Source organism: Ptiloglossa arizonensis, chromosome 4 (genome assembly GCF_051014685.1).
Source record: "Ptiloglossa arizonensis isolate GNS036 chromosome 4, iyPtiAriz1_principal, whole genome shotgun sequence".
Classification (NCBI taxonomy): Eukaryota; Metazoa; Arthropoda; class Insecta; order Hymenoptera; family Colletidae; genus Ptiloglossa; species Ptiloglossa arizonensis.
The window spans coordinates 20,695,144-20,709,269 of record NC_135051.1 but is presented as its reverse complement, the minus strand read 5'-3'; the positions used below and the strand labels follow the sequence as shown (position 1 = coordinate 20,709,269).

At 40.4% G+C, this 14,126-nt stretch overlaps 1 protein-coding gene across 4 annotated transcripts in view; it reads right to left on the bottom strand.

Moving 5' to 3' along the window:
* Nucleotides 1-14,126, bottom strand: part of LOC143145537 (pikachurin) — a 260,250-nt gene that overhangs the window by 22,033 nt on the left and 224,091 nt on the right. For all 4 annotated transcript variants that reach the window (XM_076309011.1, XM_076309013.1, XM_076309012.1 and 1 more), the window contains 2 exons: nt 13,537-13,723; nt 1,551-1,690 (listed from right to left, as the gene is read on the bottom strand). In XM_076309011.1, the coding sequence (XP_076165126.1) occupies nt 1,551-1,690; nt 13,537-13,723 (327 nt within the window). The remainder of the gene's footprint in view (nt 1-1,550; nt 1,691-13,536; nt 13,724-14,126) is intronic.

The following is a 14,126-nucleotide window of genomic DNA, read 5'->3' as shown; positions in this document are numbered from 1 at the left end:
AGGAATCTACCAGTGAGCAAATGGTCGATTCGCGCAACGAAATTGGTTATCAATTTCACGGTGGAGTGTTATCGTTTGTCCCTGTTTCCCCTGTATTATCGCGAAAAGAACGAAAGAGAATTGCAAAGGGACTGTTCGTCACACCGAACGAACCCGATAAGCAAAGTGGAAGATCTTTACCGCGGCGAGGACGCGTCGTCGCCGCGAGAAAATAGTTGCCCTCGTGGGATCTTTCGTGCTGCTGGTCTCTCGCATAATGCAGGGTCACTTTCCTACACAGACCCGTGGGATCGGGTTTATCACCGGGATGTAGCTTTTACCAGCGCGAAAAGGAAAGGAGGCCAGTGGTGCGTGGGAGGACATAAACGATGCCCGAGGTCCTGCCACACCTCGTAACATTTTTCAAAAGAGCTCCCGCGCATCGAATTCAATCCTCCTACCCCGACCTTAACTTTTACCGCTCCCTTAACCCTTCGGTGGGCAACGGTGCATACTTTCAACAACTCAATTTCACGCCAACCCTCTATTTGCAAATTCTCACTGTTTTAAGAAAAAAAAAGACTCATCGACACCATTCTCATAATTTTGATTCCATTTGGAAGGTGAAGAGTCACCTTCCGAACGATTCAATTCAATGAAACACCAAAACACTGAGCTCAATTTCACACCAACCCTCTATTTGCAAATTCTCACAGTTTTAAGAAAAAAAATAAGATTCATCGACTCTATTCTCATAATTTTGATTCTATTCGGAAGGTGAAGATTCAATCCAATAAAATACCAAAACACTGAGCTCTATTTCACACCAACCCTCTATTTACAAATTCTCACAGTTTTAAGAAAAAAATAAGATTCATCGAGTCCATTCTCACGATTTTGGTTCTATTCGGTGAAGAGTCACCTTCCGAACGATTCAATCCAATGAAATACCAAAACACTGAGCTCACCATTTGGATATTTAAATCACGATAAGAGAATGTTAATACACACAGGCACGCAATCTTTCGCCCTACTTTCTGAGACACAGGTAAACAAGAATCAAACCTGGAAGCTTCACTATCGACTCTATGGAGGATTTGTATAGTATAAAAAAGTTTCCATGTTTAATTTACGATAATCGTGCACATATTTTTATCCTACAAACATAAACGAGATATGGTACATGGATACATAGTCGACCCGGTAAAGTTTTTTCGACAAAAGTCACGTAGTTGAAGTATCCGGCTTCTTTTTCGATAAATTCAGTTTCCATCGTACCGGTAATCAGAAGCTTTTAACGTTAACAATGTTTATCGGGTTGTTCGGTAAGTGATTTCGTTTCGTTCGGTGAAAATGAAACACGATTCTTTCAGTGCGGGTAAACATTTTATCGAATTATATTCAATTTTCGACATTTTGGAAAACGAAATCACTTTCCGTGCAACCCGATGAAACCATCGACAAGGAACTTCTTCACTTTTTGATTCGCGGTACCGACTCGGCCCGCGGCTACGCCCCGAGTTTCGTCCTAATTGAACAAACAAGATTGTATTTTATTTATTTAGAGTTACCTGCAAATCCACCCTGGTTTCGCACAGGTCGCCGGTGTATCCAAGGGGACACAGACACACAGCTGTATCGCCGCCAGTAGTCAAGCATTTCCCGCCATGGGAACAGGGCACCTTGCTGCACCTGTCCGCGGTGCATTCCTCTGCAACGACAACAATAAATCAGTCGGATCGATTCTCTCTCTCTCTCTCTCCTCTGTTGCGATACAGCTAGAATCTCGTTTCGCGACACGGTGAAATCCTTTTCGCGATAAAATCGACGAGAAACTGACTGCTGGGTTGCTTACGATCGCGGCGATTCCTCGTGAAATATCGGTCGATTTCTCAGCTTCCTGTACACCACTCATCGATACGATCCGGGTAAGTCTACGACAAAAATACGACAGTTTTCGTTCCCTGAGAAGCACCGCGAACGAAATGTCTGCGGAATTATCATTCACCGTGCCCGTTCGACTCTATCGGGAATTCTCCGTGGAACCAGGCCAGTGGTGTTTGTTGCTTTCTTTTTCGCATCGGAATCAGACATTTTCGTGGCGCCCGGGAACGAGGTCTTTGAGAAATCGACGCCACGACGGTGGAATTTTACGTAAACAAAACGGTTCGAGGATCGATGTTCCATTTTTAAAGCGATCGCCTCGGTGCTGTTTCTCTATCGCCCGGGTGAATTCAATTTTTCCGTAATATATATAAATATATATGTATATTGAAGGGAATAAAGGAATGGGTGCAACCTAGAGGGAATAACAACGTTGGGTAATGAAGAATCGTCGAAACTGTAACAATTATGTTTTTATACCGATTTGTGAGGATAATCAAGTTTTTCATGTTCGAGAATTGTGAACAACAATCTACGGGAGTAATAACGTTGAATAATTGAAGAATCGTTAATGGTGTACAGAGGAACGATTGTTTTTATTCCGATTTGTAAGGATAATTAAGTTTTTAACGTTCGAGAGTTGTGAACAACAATCTACGGGAGTAATAACGTTGAATAATTGAAGAATCGTTAATGGTGTACAGAGGAACGATTGTTTTTATACCGATTTGTAAGGATAATTAAGTTTTTAACGTTCGAGAATTGTGAACAACAATCTACGGGAGTAATAATGTTGAATAATTGAAGAATCGTCGATGCTGTACAAGGGGAACGATTGTTTTCATTTCGATTTGTAAGGATAATTACGTTTGAAATGTTTGAGGGTTGCACTCTGAGGAGTGTATATATATAATATTTGTACGATCATGAGTTTTGTACACAAGTTTGAATACAATTATTCTACATGAGAAAATTAATCGAGAATACAGAGTAACATTTTTTGCTACGATTGACTATTTTCGAGAATGTTGACTTGGAATAGTTTTGGTGCACGCGTGTATTGTAGGGAGAAAGAAAGATCAATCCCAGGGGAAATTGTGAGTCGTACTTGGTTAGACATTTTAGTTTCCATTTACTCACAGCACCACATTCCCCTTAACCGAAGATCGATCTTCCTTTCACCTTAGAATAATCTTTCTCAAGGAGACGGATTTCGTTTAGGGTTATATTTATATTCATCTTAATTTTATTCGGTACTCAAGGATACGTAAAAAGCAAACGGGTTATCCTATCAGTCTATTTATGATATCAGGCTAAAAATTGTGGAAAATGTATTGTACGATATTCAAAGTCGTTTTTCTTGAAATTAAAGTCAATTGTATTCTATATTTTTTATTCAAACTGACATTACAAACGATGTTTCAATGATGTTTCATTATTGTCTTTTTAATATCTGAAATTGTGAATTTGACAAAAAGTGTACTTTATTAAGTTTATATATGGAGTTTGGATATTTCTTTTTTTCGTAGAAAACAAGAGTTTTGGGTTAGTCGCGTAGCAGTTCGACAAACTTCAAAGCAAACAATACGAGGTCGTGCCCCTGGGGGCCATAACACAACAAGTAGTTTAGTTTCATCGCCAAGAGGCAGGAACGTTACTTCTGTACTTTGTGAAATTTATTTTACGGCACTTGTACGCTCCGATAATTCTGAAACAAGGTGAGAATTTTCGCGGTACAGTTTACTCGCTCTTGAATTCAAGAAAACCGTGATAAAGAATTTATGTTGTTTATAGGAGTCGAGGAGTACTTCGTCACGAAAACAAGTGGAAGTAAAGTACACGTTCTTCGTGAACAAATAATTATCGAACAGCGCATACTCTTCAAGTGCTTGTTCTACGGTGGTTTTTCTTCGATAATTATTAATACGCAGTTTTCTATATATAAATTAGAAATTCACTCTTGGTGTAAACTTTTTTTCAATATTTCTCGTCGTTCTGGAGACATTCGAGAAAAAAAAATTTACATTTCTTCCGAGGAATGATTACGTCTTCTCAAACTGTAATTTCATAACAACAAAAAATGGTTTCGTATTACGGATAAACTATTTTACTTGTACAATAGTTCAAAACTTTCTGAATTTCCCGGTTCGGGAACTTCCCTTGTTACCAAGGAGTTCACAGAGGGCCAACACGCTATACGATTTAGCACCGGGTTTCCGTAAGCCAATCACGTGCCGCGTATCGGTCGCGAGATCGGCTACGGAAGCGCGTATTGGTTACAACTAGGCGACCAATCAGGGAACCGGAAAGAGCACGAGCAGCGACAGCGGAACCAGTAAGCGAACCTCCTTTCCTTACAATTAATGTGATCGCGGTGAGAGAAATCATTTTTCGTATTAATCTAATTCGTAGTTTGATTCTCTGATGGAAATAGAATCGTGATACGTGTAAAAAAACGTTCTTTTGAAACACGTCGCGGATTAACGAGCGAACTGGGCGAATATCTTGATAAACGAAACGAAAAGAAAGTATGTGACGCGATAAAAAAAACCACGTGTGTCGAGTGACGGTTACATCGCGAGGGTTAACAAAGACAGTGCGTTGTATTTTATTGATAAAACATCAAATGAAGATCTTTATGGCTGAAATTCCAGAACCATTGAAACCAAGAAACGTCGAGCATCGATAAGACTTCCCAGTATGTTGCTGTAAGTTTTTATTTCTTGTAATAACCTTGTTTAAGCCTTTAAGATTGTTTCATCCGGAAATGTTCTGTTCGATTCACAATCTTGCTTTATCTTCAGTCTTTGTGTATAACAAATCGATCATAAATATATATCCATAATTTGGTTTGTATCTATATCGCAATCGCTCAGACTTCTCCAATGGAAATTCTGTCTCTCTTAGATCCACGTTACGTAAATTTTTCTCTTACAGTAGACGAGATTGAAAACTATCTTTGAATTTCTTCGTATGCAGAATTTTCGGGCTAAACTGTGTCAGTATGTTCTACAAGTAGAAATAATAAAAAGAGTTATGCGAACATAGACCCATGAATGCTTCGTTATAACAGTATTTAAAGAATATAAAATGCGGAGGAAATATGGAATATAAAATGCAATAATGGACGTGCTCTTATTGTCGGTGTAGTACGGGTCAATGGTATTTATCTAATTTATTTACGCGAGCTCTACTTCTCGTTTGAGGTCGTTGAATGCGATCGATGTAACTAACGAGTGTATTGACCACTCAGTATTAATACCCTTTCAAACTTTCTATTAATACAAGATTGATATTGTTGGAATTCATTGTACCGAACAAATTTAAAAAAATTTTCAATTCTTCGGTATCGCACAGATCGGCCGGAGATAATCGAAATATTAAATTAAAATATCTCGTAATATAAAATTAAAGTATCTTGTACCGTATCGAAATCAAGTTTCCCATCTGTTCCCCAATACTATGTATTGTTACAACTTTTTCACCGAGTATTTATGGATCTGTATTTGCATAAAATGATTTTTTTTAAATTTCTACTTCTGTTCCTGTATAAATAATAGTAATGTATGTTTGTGCATACTTCATGACAATTAATCGATTCGTAAAGAGTGTCAAATTTTAAGAATATTTAAGAATTACTTTAATCGCAAATACGTGCGGCAATTGCACTTCGTGTTGAGAAACAAGTTCGGCGTAGCTGTACCGGAAAAAGGAAATTCCAAAGCCCTCTGTATTGATTCGTAGACCGGAAGTGGAATAGACGTAGAAACGAAGAAACGTAGTGAGAAATAAACGCGACGGTATCCGTTATCGTACGTATTTGGGACGATGTCTGGAAAACTGGGCGCAGATACCGTGAAACGATTAACAGTCGAGAAGTTTCGATTTTCCAGAAATTAAAGTCAAGTCCTGGGCGTACAGTTCCGTTGGCTGTCGGTGGACGAAGCGCTTCGATTCGGTCCTCCTTAAGGCTGCGATCAATATGAGTCAAGGTAAGCTCGTCGTACTGGAAACGGTTCGCTTTCGAAAGGTATGTATACTTCTCGGTGCTTTTCACCTGTTCTTCGTTTACGCTTCTCTACGTGGTCTCTCGTGAATCTAGTTAACTCGAGATCGATGAAGAATTCTGCGAGAGGAGACTTTCCCCCTTAGGGCGTAACTTTTGTTCGTGGCAACTTCGATCAACATTTTCGCGATCCATTGTTTAAATTTTTTTCGATTTAATTCGTGCGAACAATGACAATGACAATTTATAGTTCGAGAAATAAAAATTGCACGATATCGAGAGAGATCATCGGCACGAAAAATTATTGGCTACGTATTTAAATGATAAGTAAAATATTTTTGTCATATGTATTTTCACACCTACGAATATATATATTATTTTCTTTTAATTTAATACAAAGGGGTGTGTATTATAAATACAGTTATAAATACAGATAATTGCATAGAAAATTATAACATTGTTAAAACACTTTAGATGTAACGAAGTGCATTTGTCGCACGTATTTGCAATTAATGTAATTCTTAAATATTCTTAAAATTTGACACTCTTTACGAATCGATTAATTGTCATGAAATATGCACAAATATAGAAACAAATATTATGTTCGTTATTTTTAAGTGATTTGAAAACGAAAGGGTTAAGAATTTTCAAAAATTGCCTAAAATTGAACAAAGAGCATCAATGTTTCAAAGTTTGAAAAGAATATCGGGCATTTAAATACGATAATAAAAATTAATTGGATTTGAAAATTTTCAAGGAAGAAATCGTTTCTTCGTTTTATCTTTTACTTTATTAATTCCAAATAACAGAGATTCTGCTCTTCGAGAAGCATTGTTCGATAAGCGGAACCGATTCGCAGTAGATTCTCTTTTTTTTCTTCTTCTTAAATTTGTCCACCTCTCTGGTAATTCGCGATTCTTGCGATAAAAGTTTCATCGCAAGGAATTGTTTCTTACTTCTGCTTCTTCTCTATTAGCGAAATTCTCTGCTCGAAATAAATCGAAGCTTTCTCTTCGAATGGAGGGACTCCCCAATGGGAATCTACGAGGCTCTTCGAGAGAATCCTCTTCGTTTATTTAAAACTTAATGCGTATGTCGGACACACCGGACGATAAAGTAACTGCGTCAAGTAACTCGGAAGTCTGCTTAGTTCGTTTGGTCTTACTAATGCATAGGGAATCTCGTTTTAGGTGGAGAAAAAAAAAAACAAAAAACGAAAAAAAAAAACAAAAAAAAAAGAAGAAGAGAGAAGCAACGCCCGGTAAATTGAGAAACTTCGATCCGGTGATTTCGGTTAGTTTCGAGTTCGCCGACCCCCGTCGAATCGAATAACCTCGATTCCACTTCGAAGGAGGGAACTTTAAAAATCGTCTGGGTCATTCATTATTACGGAGTCCATACGAGTCACGTTCCCTCCACTTCCTTTTACTACCACCGCGGTCCCCGTTTCTTCCGTTGGAATTGTATTTTATCCCCCGAAAGTAATCCGATTAACCCGCCACGAAATAGCAAACAGGATCAAATTTATTCCGTGGAAATTTTCTTTGTGCCGGTGACGTTACGCGATCGAAAACGTTCCACGTTTTAATACTTTCCGTTAATAATTCCATACATATTGAGCAACAAATTTTCTTCTCCTTTTTTCCGCTCTGAATAATTCTCAGACGGTTCTCCATGGGTTATTTTTAACCCCTTTTTGGATTTGAAAGAGCAATTATAGATTTTCAAACGGTAAATTTGGTATAATTCAACGTTTGAGCTTCAGGTTTCGGTTTTTTGTAGGGGATTAGAAAACGTTGAACGAGAGTAGAAGCAACGCGTACGGGTTATGGTTAATCGTTGAGAGACGACTTAAATGATTACTGGGAGCATTTGAGAACAGAGTTGAAGGGAAACAATGTGTAAAAGAAATTTATGCATTAAGGAGATAAATGGCAAAGTGATTAAGCGTAATGGTACAACGTCCGGAGACATTTATATCGATGGAAATAATTGTTGAAAATTGAAATTTATGATTATGGACAGAAATGTAAAAATCAAGATTAATTAGAGAGAATCTATTAACTACATAATGTGGTCCAAGAGAGGGCGATTATGAGTATTTCGCACTAATAATCTTGCATTAAAAATATATATCGATTCCTCAAAATTATTTGTCTATTTCTCAAAAAATTGTTCACATACAGAAAACGTGACATCAACATATATATTGATTCCTCAAAATTATTTGTCCACTTCTCAAAAAATTGTTCACACACTCGACGTGCTGTACAAACATTCAACGTCACATTTATGAATCGATATCAATTTATTTTCCATCTCCCCTCCGTCCTCGTTTCCCTCCAAATCAACAGAATCGCGACGCAATTAAAAAAAAAAATAAAAAAAAATAAAAGGAATTCAGCACACAGTCACAAGTTACTCTCAAGAACAACAAGTCGGTTCCTTGTTCCCCACTCCGTTTTCCACACCGATGGAAATGACAATCCGAAATGACAATTTACAAAAACCGAACCCTCGTTATCCCGAATTGAACAACGCACGGCAATTCGCCAGTTTCGAGTTTAAACAAACGGAAATGACCCCAACAACCCTTTCAGGCTCGTTCAGTTTGAACAAATGTTTTCGAACACGTGTCCCCGGGAACTTCGTTCGCCCGTTTCGACACGGGAAACTCGCAAGCGAAAATTTTAACCTAACTTTTAACAACATCCTGTACAGGCCAGCTCCTCGAACTTCGAGCCAGCCTGACACCGTTTTATTAAATTACATCGTGCTCGCGTTGTAAACGACCTGACCGGATTCTGGTACGAGCCCGGATTAAAATCTCTCCTTGGACACGGGAGCCGCTAAAAAATTCAAAGGCTCGTCGAAACGGGAAGACGGTTTCCGTTCGAAAATTCCTTCCTTCCCAGCCATTGATTAACGTAACACGTCGACGAAGAAGCATCCGTGGGAATGCGTTAAATTAAATTCTGAGCCGAAGTGCGCTTTCGTGCCGGGTAATTAGTTGACGATCAAAGCCAGGACAAGAGCGTAGTCGGCTAATCGCGCGCAGGAGCACGCTTGTGCGCTCGTGCGCGCGCGCACGAGCTGGCGCGTTCGTCGTTGCCGCCAGTGCATCAAGGACCAGCGTTAATTATCAAGCGTTAATCAATTATCGGGCGACGTCATCGTTCCGCGCGCGCGGCATCGAAATTCCTAGCCGACAAACAAACTGAATGGCCCCTGTCATCGACCGGGGCTTTTTCCGCGTTCCGCGCCGAATAAACCCGAACGACGAGGCGTCATCGTCGGTCCTGGGTCCATTATCGGCCCGAGCTAATTAACATACGCTCCCGTTACTGGACGCGTTCGCGATCACGCTTCCGCGTACGGTGTTAGTCGGTTAGAAGGAATCGAATCTGGATCTCGTTTTCACGTATCCGGGTGTGGTGACGATTTTCCCACAGGATGGTTTTTTATTTAGTAGTCCTGTGTGTATAGTCTGTGGAGAGTAGACTGTGAATGGGATTATTGTATTGGGTTGTTCGGAAAGTCATTTCGTTTTCCAAAATGGAGAATGTATGATTTAATAAAATGTTTGTACACTTTAAAAGCAGCGTGTTTCATTTTCATGGAAAAAAAAAATTAAATGACTTTCCGAACAATCCAATAGTTACGCATTTATCGTTGAATTAATATTACTTCGAGCGTACAACAGCGACAATATGCGCATACTTGCACGAACATCGATCTCTTTTCTGTCGTTTGTTTAACAAGAAGCTCACCAGCGACGACGAGGCAAGGTGCACCTAAAACGCAATTAAAACCTAACTCCAATTTGGTCGACGCGTCTCTCGCGCTCGAAAGCTTAAGGAAAAAAAAAAAGAAAAGGAAAGAAAGAAAAAAGAGAGAAAAACGTCTAATAATCATCGTGCTCGCAATTCTTTGATAATGATTCCGTTCGACGTCATTACCGGAGTTCCCTAATTGGAAAGCAATTAAAGTTAGCTCAGCGTGTCGTGTCGTTATTTGCGTTTATCACAAGTTTGACATTCTCATTCCGTATCCCGTGAAACTATTCGCTTTAATTACCGCTCGACTAATTTCACGAGCTCTTGGGAAAGAAAAACTCGCGATCCGAGTGGAAGTGAATTCTTGAGGGCAGAGGTGTTCGCCCCCGTTATACGAAACGTAAAAGCGGTGGCTCGGTTCGTTTCACCGTGGCGATTCGCGCGAGGCGAGTTTCGCGATTCCGTTCGACGATAATCGCGGCGATGAAACAGCCCGCGATCCCGTGATTAGGCATTTTGCAGTTACATTTTGTTTCGGCCGGTGGAAGCCTGGGCCGTATCGGCCGCACGAATTAACCCCTATATCGTGGAACACAACAGGTGTCACATGAATTTCGCTAGGAAATCCTCGAGCGTTTGCTGTGTAAGCTCTCGATTCCCCTGGCAAGTATCTTCTTCACCGTTCAATTCGAATTTTTAACGCAAACCGAGACGAACGTCCTCGTTGAAACGTCGTTAACGACGTGTCGTGTCCCGAGATCTGAGAACTTCGAGGCCGGAACCCGGACAAGTATCGAGATTAGGTTAATAACAGAGCCCCCCGGTTCCTCGTCCCTCTGGGCTCCATTTTTAACCATTAATTTCTTTCTTTCTTTTTTTTTTCTTCTCCTTTTTCTTCGCTCGATATTCAATTTCTTTCGTACACAATCTCGGCGCAACGAGGACGTATTATTATCATAAATGCAACCTCGATGGGTGCACGAGAACCTCGTTCGTGTTCCACTGTGTGTTGATGATCGAAGGGTACGGTTACTTGGCAACGATTGACGCTAGTGGTGGAGTTAATAGATGGTGGTCGATCCATCGATAGGAGGGAATGTATCGTGTAAGTGGAACTTCTTATCGGTTGTTTCGATAATTGCGCGAGTTTCGATAGTTGTGAGAATTTTCAGCCTCGGTTTACCCGCAATTATCGAAACTCCGTACGCTTCCGTCGAAACACGAACATTGGATTCTCAACGGTATCGGACAAACGGGAGAGATGGTATAAAGGAAAGAAGGAATCATCGGTGTGTCGGTTACTTCACGTCTCTTATTTTTGTCACTTATGATAATTTACATCGAGTGTCGAGTGTCAGCGTTTCGTCCGTAAATGTTAAGAAATGAAAACGCGAGGGACAGTAGCGAAATGAAATCGAAAAGAATAAAGTGGATATTCAGCACGGAAATCGCGGCCCTTCGAAAGCTCGTGTATACATATGCAGATATGCAAATGCCGCTGGTTACAGTGAAATACATTAGGAAACAGTATGTAGGGTGTTTTATTGTTGGTTTCGTTGCACACTTCGCTTGAATACGTGCACAACGTCTCGCTAATTGGCTCTTCAATGTTCTTCGGATCCTGTTTAGCGAACTCGGTAGAAAATAAAATCAGCGAAGAATTGAATCAAGAACCGGCGATAAACGCGGTATTACGACGACGATGACTTACAGGGTGTTTCAGAAATACGTGTTCACGCATCGGGTGGTAAATTTACCCACCGAGATAAGTTTTTCGTTTCCAATTTAAATCACAACTTTCTTCTTTCTCAAATTAACAATTTTTATTATTGAATTTCGCAAAATAATTAACCTCCTTTCTTTTGAGTTCTATTTATACTACGAATCACTTTTTTCAAATTTGAATTCCGCCGACTCTGGTCGAAGGTATGACGAAAAAAGCTTAGAGCGATTGGTACTTCGCTACTGTTGGGAACTGGAAAGATGACTTTCGGATTAAGGGGAATGTTGTACCGTGTTATGGAGGAATCTGGACAGTATTTATTGTTAGTAGGCCTTCGAATTTAAATTCTGTCGTCTCTGACCGAAGATATGACAAAAAAAGCTTAGAGCGATTGGTACTTCGCTACTGTCGGGAACTGGAAAGATGACTTTCGGATTAAGGGGAATGTTGTACCGTGTTATGCAAGAGTGTGGACAGTACTTATTGTTAGTAGGCCTTCAGAGACCAATTAAAACGTCTAACTTGAAATTTTCAATTTCTTCCAAATGTCAACTTCTCAACTTTGCACAGTACATCGTTGGCTTCCAATAGATATTAACCTGCGTTAAAATAAAGACGTTAAAGAACGAGTTGTCGAACCGTATTTGGTTATCACTCGAGCACCAACGAGAATGATCGTTGGTGTTAATAACATTCATCGTTCGACTATAGATATTTTCTGTCAATCATTTCATTCTATAAAATATTTACTGCACCTCATATTTCTCTTTCTTTTTCACTTCTCTCGTGTCCATTCTTGTCCTTCGTATCTCACTGAAATAATCTCCGTGCAATCTTCAGCAGTAGATCGTTCCGTATAAATAAACGAATAAACCGTCACGAGCGAGGTTCGAACGAACTGATGAGAAGCCGGCTGAAAATATTTTCCGCGTCGTAAATTTCGTCGAGAGAGAGAGAGAGTCCAGTAGAGGACCAATGGCAGGGAAAACGAGCTCGATAACTTATTTTTACAAGCACGATGCAGGTGAAGGGGAATGCACTTCTCTCGGTATTCGTAAAACGAACTCGCGACGAGTGGGAGAGACCCCACGGACGATTTACTTCGATATCATCTTACGATCCCCCTTTACCCGCGTTGGTCGCCATTTTGAACGTCGTTGCGCGGTTTCCCTTTTGAAGATCGGCGCGCGGATCACTCCCGGACCAAAAAATGCATTGGTCTCCGGAATGCGTTCCTTTGATGCATTGTGCACGCGGTCCAAGAATGGAGGTAAACGTGGCAGAGTGGTTGGACGTCTATCGTCCGGAGAGGAACCGAGAATGCCCTTAAAAGCTGTCTCTGGAGATGTTACGCCTCGGAGGATTATACGTATCCCCTTGAACCCTTTAATGGAGATTCGGTAGTCGGTTGACCGGTTTACGAATGTTCTTCGCGGTCTGTGATAAAGGAACGCGTGAATTCCGATCGTTCCATTGCTTTTAACGCTTTGCGAGCGCGTCAAGCGTAGAAAATCATCGATCCGAAAACATTTCGTCCGGTTTCGACGAACAATTATCAAATACTTGGAGTTCAGTTCGGTATACTGTTACCAGGTGATACCAGTTCGGTACACTACTCGAAAAGATTGTATTTTTGAATATTTCACGAAGGAATTAAATATTGGGTACGAAACGATTCGTGCGATACGAAATCATCCCCATAAACAGCGAAACAATCATTCCAAAAAATTCTGATCGACGAATCTAAATTCCATTCGGAGATATTATTCTCTCCAGCTTGTGCAATACATCGAGCAATGTTTCTTTGTTAATTATTCCGTGCCAAAGGGAAGTTAAAGTGGCTCTCGAAATCTGGAATACGTTATTCGTGGAAAATTTTTCAATCGATTAACACCAGTATTACCGACTGTGAATGTACAATATTTCAATTTGTCTCAGATTCAAGTGTTCTCGAAGTTGGATAGGAAAAGGGCAAATTAATTTACGAGTATCGTTAGTTGTCTGTTTCAATAATTGTCCACGAATATCGCAGGCAGACACACCGTTGGTGATGAAGTGATTTCAAAAAGAAGTTCGAAACAGGACGAATCGACCCGTTCGGTAGTTCCAGTGTTAATTATATCAGAGGAGAGTGGAAATCTGTTTTGGAAAGAGCAAAATGTACTCACCAACGTCGAAACCATTCGCTGCATCTCCCTGTGGTGCAAGGGGGAAACGATAGCGGTGTTCATTGGCTTCCAGATGCCGGACGCAGCCCTTAAATCCGGTCCTCACCGGAAGTCGCTCCAGGCCGGTTGTGTTTCCGGGTCCGCCGACGAAGAGCGGCTCACGGAAGGTAATCCTCGCAAACAAGCCCTGCAATCAAATTCAGAATTGTCCGGTTTACGTAGTTGCATAAAGCCGTTGTATAATTCGCGCTGTTCTACAACCACTTTATGGTTAATTCAATTGTTTGACGTTTTCTCTTTCGTGGAATTCTGCGACCTTCTTCACGTTGACAATCGAAACGTAAAAATCGGTTTCAACGATCGTCGTTTACTGGTATTTTGGGAATCGTGAGTCGAGTAGTTGGAAATTTAAGGAATCGTGAATGAAATCGAGTGGTCGAGAATTCGAATATCGAGAAAATCGAGTGGTCGAAAATTCGAATATCGAGAATCGAGTGGTCGAGAATTCGAATATCGAGAGAATCGAGTGGTCGAAAATTCGAATATCGAGAATCTATCGAAAATTTGCATATAGAGATGCTTGAAATTGA